Source organism: Microtus ochrogaster, chromosome 8, assembly GCF_000317375.1.
Source record: "Microtus ochrogaster isolate Prairie Vole_2 chromosome 8, MicOch1.0, whole genome shotgun sequence".
Taxonomy (NCBI): Eukaryota; Metazoa; Chordata; class Mammalia; order Rodentia; family Cricetidae; genus Microtus; species Microtus ochrogaster.
Genome location: NC_022015.1, coordinates 5,480,162 through 5,486,752, shown reverse-complemented (window position 1 = coordinate 5,486,752; position 6,591 = coordinate 5,480,162). Strand labels below are relative to the sequence as shown.

The window sequence follows — 6,591 nt, the reverse complement described above, 5'->3', positions numbered from 1 at the left end:
GTGCGTGTGCCTGTGTGTGCATAAGAAGCTGTCAAAGGACTAAATTATGTTTTTAAAAAGCAAGAGAAGGAGGGGGCCAGCTGAGTGCCAGCATCCCCTTTCTCTGCTTCCTGACCTACCAGGAAGCAGCTTCCTGCCACTATGGCCAGGAGGTGGTCCCACTGCCACGAACCGAACCTTTGCTGCCATGATGGGAACATCCACGGACGCTGAGCCAAAATTAACTCTTTTCTCCCTGAACTTTTTCAGATGTTCAGTCACAGAAATGAGAAAAGTGTGTGCCTGCACCAAAACCACAGAAACGCCCAACTCATTCGCACTTGTAGCTGTGGTTCTGAGAATCTGTCCTAGTGAAGGTCAAATAAGGAAACTGGTTCTGTGGTTTTACTCCATCTTTTATAGGAGTGAATATAAGTTCAAAAAAAATCCTAACATCCTTAACATCCTTTAAAATTTAACAATTGTATACACGTGTATATTTTGATTACCTACACCCCATTACCCTCTCCCATTGAACACTTATTTCCAAAAAGGCTCCCCCTCATCGTGTGTGCGTGTGTGTGAACCACTGAGTTTAATGATGGTTGCTTGCGTGAGTATGGCTGGGAGGTCATTTACTAGAGCATGGGGAACTAACCAGTGGCCACCACTGAAGAAAGTGCCTCCCTCTCTCCTGGTAGCCATCAGCTGTCAATGGCTCCTTGGGGAGGGACATGACCTCCTTAGCTCCTCCCCCACCCATGATGGTATATTGACTGGCCCCATTTTGCACAGGTCTTGTGCAGGTAGCCACAGTGCAACAGCCAGTCCTGACCAGGGGGCAGCATTTTACACGGCCCTTCACATCAAGGGACGTTAATGTAATGAGAAGAAAATCTCTTACAGATATAATTTCTGAGAATAAGTGTGCAACAGTATTTCGGCTTTAGAAAAGTGTGTCAAAACATCTTTTGGGGTTCTAAAATGGTTCCGAACTCATTAGACTCTAATAAACTTTTATTGTTGGTGATGAGGTCATGGAAACATATTTTAGAAATACAGAAGAATTAAAGGCTTTTGTTTGCAAGACTTGGGGCTCATCTTGGGCGAATGTTCATTAGACTATCTCTGACTAGTTTACACTCACAGGTCCTGAATCAAGCATAAAGCAGTGGTATAACAGGTTAGCACCTTCAACTTCAGTGCAAATGGTGTGCTGAAAATGTTGTCAGGAAATATGTGTGCCCAACCCTGTGCTGAGCAGATTCGCTGAGGGTGGAGAATGCAGCCACAAAGGAGATAAATACAACCCCACCTCCCGGAAGGCTTGGTAAAGGAACGAAAACACATATCTGCAACAGAAACAGATTAGGTAGTGTGTCATTGGTAATAAACACAAAGAACAAAGAATCCAGCTCAGGGTCAGAGTGGTGGGGGCAGTGTGGTTTTAAATGGGGGAGGGGAATCAAGACAGAGTTCCTTTGGAAGAGGACATCTGGGGCTGAGACCTGCTGGAGGCAAGAGTGAGTGAGACAGTTCTGGGCCTGGGACCAGGGAGCAGTGTGTTTTTAGTGAGCTGAATTGTTAAGATTGGCGAGTTCACTTTTGTACAGACAGTACGGTCTCTGAACTCCTTGTCAGTCGCAATTAGCCCTGAGTACACCCAGCTAGCTCATAAAGAGCGCCAGTGTCTCTCCCACTCTGGCAGCCAGAAACCCCCGTGTGCCAACGCTGCCACCCTGGAACCCATGGCTGGAGCAGAGGAGGGGACCCCAGCTCTTTTCGGGACATCTGCAGCAGCCAGCAGAGCAGTAACCCTTTCCTCTCCACTGAGCCAGAGGCAGCTTCATGCTTCTGTTGCTTTTACATGTGGTGGGTGAGTCTGGGTTTTCTGCTAAGTCCCCAGGCATTGAGAAGCATAACCAGCTAACTGACACCCCCTGCGAACCGGGAAGATGAGGGCAGCAAGACAACTCAGCAGGGAATAATGGTGCCTGCTGCCAAGCCTGATGACCGGAGTTCGATGTCCAGCCCAACTGTGGAAAGAGAGAACTAACTCCTGCAAGTTTTCTGTCACCCCATCCCCTCCACACACATATGAGTAAATATTTTTAAAATGTTTAAAAGAAATATGTGATCTTTTATCTAGAGTTATACAAAATTAATATATATATATTCTTTAATGTGTATGAGTGTCTTGTCTGCATGTATGTATGTGCACCACATGTGTGCCTGATGCTCACAAAAGGCATTGGATCTCCTGGGGCTGGGGCTACAGTCCGTTGTGAGCTGTCATGTGGGTGCTGTGAACAAACCAGGGTCCTCTGCAAGAGCATCAAGTGCTCGTAACTGCTGGGCCATCTCTAAAGCCCCAGGTTGTGCAAATTTTGCTGTTATGAAGTCCTCGGGGTTTTCAGGAAGGGAAGGCATCGGATGAAAATGTGTATCTAGCTATTTTTTAAATGTCATTTTCAAAGATGGCAGTGGTGATTATAATTCTTCTATTTCTATTCGAGTGGGTGGCTTGACTTCCACCTGTCAGCTATAGAGGTTGACTTAACTGGATGACCGCAAGGAGAGCGCAGTAAACTTCACCAGGTTGGGACAACTCTGTCTTACCATGGTCCCCAGTGCTGAACTCAGTCAGCGCAAGGCACAGGAAGTACCCAGTAGTGATGCTGAATAAATGACCGAGTCAGTCAGTCAAGGAAAGGTGACAACTCTCAAATGTGTTCATGCTACAGCGGGGAGGTGCAGGAGAGGTAAGCTGGGAATCTGGTCTATGACCCCCCAGCTCCACTAATCCCTGGAACCAGGAGAACCAGTGGAGTGTGCATTTAATGGTTCAAAGGTAAGGTAAGAATCAAGACTTTCGTTATGAGAGAAGCATATTAGTCCAGCCTGTGGAGCTTGGCGGTGTCAGCCTGTTCTGACTTAGGGCCATGAAGGTTCAGTTTTATTCTGGGAGAAATTAGAATGCCAACCCTGACTTCAGAAGGTTGCTATAAGAAAGAAATAGAATTAGATTCCATCAGGAACCCTGTACACACACTGCTGTCACACACACACACACACACACACACACACACACACACACACACACACGGCCTCCTTTTGGCCCTGAACAAGCACATGCCAATTGCCACACCATGGTTATAAACAGGAACATAGAGCCTGGGCTGGATTTGAAGCCCAGCTTTATCATACAGAGCTTGGTGGCTTTAGGGAAGTTGCTTACTTTCTCTGAGACCCCAAACGCATCCACCGCATAGAGAGAGCAACGGTGCCCACCTCATTGGGCTGCTCTGAGGATCAGGTCAATGGAAACCAGAAAGTTCCTGACTCCTGAGCACGATGGCCCGGTTAGCTGTAACTATGAAAATCGATCTTCTCATGTTCTTATCCACTCTGCTCCCCAGGGCTGGTGGAGACAATCAGAAGACAGATAGCAGTACAAGGATGTGCCCCTGTTATAACCGGTGGAGGAGGCACGGGTTCCTCAATGTCTCATGACACCCGAGGTTCTCAATCCACAGGGCCTCACGTTCCCCAGAAGGCTTGCTAAAATACAGGGGCAGACCCTGCTCTGCGGCCTGACTCATCTGGTCTCTGTGGGCTCAGATTCTGCATTTACAAGTTCCCACGTGCCGCGGATGCTTCTGGTAACACCACCACGGCCAGGTAACAAAAAAGGGTGCCAGAAGCCCCAAGGGAAAAGTGAGGAAAAATCAGGAAGAGATACAAAGCTCAAGAGAGATCCAAGTTCAGGTAAGGCATGCTAAAATAAGAGACAGCCCTTGGCGCAGAGCCTGGCAGGCAGCAAGCACACTGAGTTGTTGGTGGCATTATGGGACCACTCTTTTGCATGCCTACCGAGAGTTTCTTCCCATGAAAGGTTGTCAAAATGGGCATAGAGCTAACAATTTCACTAGACCAGAAGCCTGGACTCCTGTGCATAGAAGAGAGACTTAGTTGAGCATGATGGGGACCACTGTAACTCTCAGAGGGTTGAAGCAAGAGGATTTCCGTGACTTTGACAGCAGCCTGGGCTATGCAGTTACACTAGGGAATCTAGGACTACATGGCAAGACCATGTTCTTCTCCCTCAATGAACAAACAAATGAAAGAGACAGCAAGTGGATCATAGGACAAGGACACTTGCTACCAAGTCTGAAGCCTTGCATTCAATTCCCAGAACCCACGTGGAGAAAGGTGAGAACCAGCTCCTGACGGTTGTCCTCTGACCTCCACTGCATGCCACGGCACACACATGTATGCGTGCACACGCAAATGAATAGATGGCCCCAGGTGATTAAAAGACACTAATGGACAAGCTATTTGGGGCAGGGTCTCCAGAGAAGCTCACACATCACACCAGAGTCCCCAGCAGCCAGCTCTGAGTGTAAGCATTCTCCTGGCGTCTCGTTTTCTCTTCTGAGTTTGCAAATGCCAGACAAAAATGAATGCCAAAACAACAGAAAATGGAGACCAGAAATGATCAGGATAGATTCGGCCAGAACTCCCGCTAGAATCACCGCAGCCCTTTTGGGATGCGTTCTGACATCTAGCTGGAGAGGGATCAGTGTTCCTGCCACCCTCCCTCGGAAGAATATTCCACAGTGAAATATGACTCATTGTCAGGGCCTTGCCTCTGAGCTTCCCTTTCTTCTCCTGACCCACTTTCGTTTTGCTGTGGCCTTCGGCACAGTGGCGGGCAGAGACGCCCCTCCCACACCCCTCATTCCCCGTCATAGACCACCACCTCCTAAACTTGTCTGCTCATTTAGCCAAGCAAAGCATGTGTAATTCTTTTAATCCTTCCCTCACAAATCGGCCTCCACACTCCCTTACCATCCTTTCCCTGGGCTTTGAACCCCCTCCAACCTGACCATCCCAGCTCTTGTTCCGGTCAATCACAAGATGCCTACTTCAGGGGAAACAGCAGGTCGGAGCCAGGTTCTAAGCACTCGCTCCACATTGCACACTGCCTGTTGCCAAGGGCACAGAGAGCCCAAAGCCGCCCAGCAGTGGGTTCTGCCAGAGTGAAACATGCCCTGCTGGGTGACCAAGCCCGCTCCAGCAGACCTGCAGCCTTTGCTACCAATCGAGGGGTCCTTCTAGTGGAGGCGGCCCACTTGGCTACCTCTACCATCAAGGAAGCATGTGAAAAACTGCACAAGAGGCCTTAACCTCTCCTTTTTCATAGACTCCTCCCCATAGCCCAAGTTTACTTGGTTTCTACCTGCCAGGCAGGCAAAGCCACTGGAAAAGCCTGTGGCAATGATTGGTGTCTTACCTGGAAGGTGCCAGCATGGTCTTCTTCTTTGTCGCCTTCTCTGTTCTCTTTGAGGGCTATCAGTGTGAAGCCTCTGAAGTAGGAGGGAGGAGCAGCAGAGAGTGTCACTGTGAGAGACAAGAAAGCCACTGTTAGCACAGCAATTAACTGTGCTCTGTTTGACTTACAGGACCAGACCTGAGCACTTTGTCCACACCCCCTCCCTGTGGAGTACAGGGGCCGGGTTGGGGGGAGGATGAGAAAGGCTCAGCTCTCTCTTCTATAGAAGAGCTTGTTAAATGCCAGATCTGAAGTCTGATCTGAAAATCCTTTTTATATTTATTTCTTTACTTATTTGTGTATTTGTTTTCTGAGACAGAACCTCATTGTGTAGTCCAAACTGGTCTCAAATCATTCACTGTCATCTTGCCAAAACCTCCTAAGCATCCTCAAAATTTCCTGCACTGCTCAGACAGAGGTAAGGTGAACTCTGTCTTAATAATCTCAATTTGATAAAGATCACCCTGGTCAGAAACTCCCATCTTGACAATTATCTCATCCTGCTATAGTTCTATTAGGGTGACCCAAGAGGAGTCCAGATTCCTTTTGGATGTCTTGGGTGACACATATTGTTCCCTGGCCTTGCCCTTATCTTCTGTAACCCCAACTATACCACCCCTCCAATCCCCTTCCCCCAGGTGCTTGCCTAAGTTCTGCCCCTGGTGTCATGGACACTCAACATATACCTGTTTCCAAGTTTGCCTCCCACAGGCCTTACCCACAGCCTTCCTCTCTCCCTCTCCTTTCTCTGCCTGCCAAATCAAGGGACCCAGCAGAAGTCTGAGTTCACTCAAGAAAGCAGGGCCGTTTTCATTCCCCTGTATCCACACAACCCAGCACTGGGATCTAAGACAGGCTTCTTCAGATGAATACACAGGATGTATCTCTATCCTGTGCTCTAGACTCTGGGCTTTAGATCTGGGCTGAAGGGTTGTTGGAACTTTCAGGAATCCTCTAGTCCAGGGTTCCAATGTCTCTGGTAAGGATCTAAGATGGAGAGGTGAACAGACACTTTCAAGGTCGCTGAATTAGGGGTTTCCTCCCTAGCTTAACACTCTGCCCATGAACTCATGCCCTGAATGTATTCATCTTGACATGGCTCCTTTAAAAGTATTGACGGATGTGTCTGAAGTTTAAAAATCAATGCATTTGGCTTACATCATTGACATAATTCTGCTACACAATTTCCCTTCTGGGAGGGGCATGTGGTCTTCTAACTCCCTAAAATAGACGCAGTAATGCAAACAGTAAAACCACTACCTAATCATTCTAAAATC

General features: G+C 48.0%; 1 protein-coding gene across 1 annotated transcript in view; it reads right to left on the bottom strand.

Moving 5' to 3' along the window:
• Spon1 (spondin 1) overlaps positions 1-6,591 on the bottom strand; it is a 301,648-nt gene that overhangs the window by 271,149 nt on the left and 23,908 nt on the right. Inside the window, exon 2 of the mRNA XM_013347692.2 lies at positions 5,276-5,382. Within this exon, the coding sequence (XP_013203146.2) occupies positions 5,276-5,382 (107 nt within the window). The remainder of the gene's footprint in view (positions 1-5,275; positions 5,383-6,591) is intronic.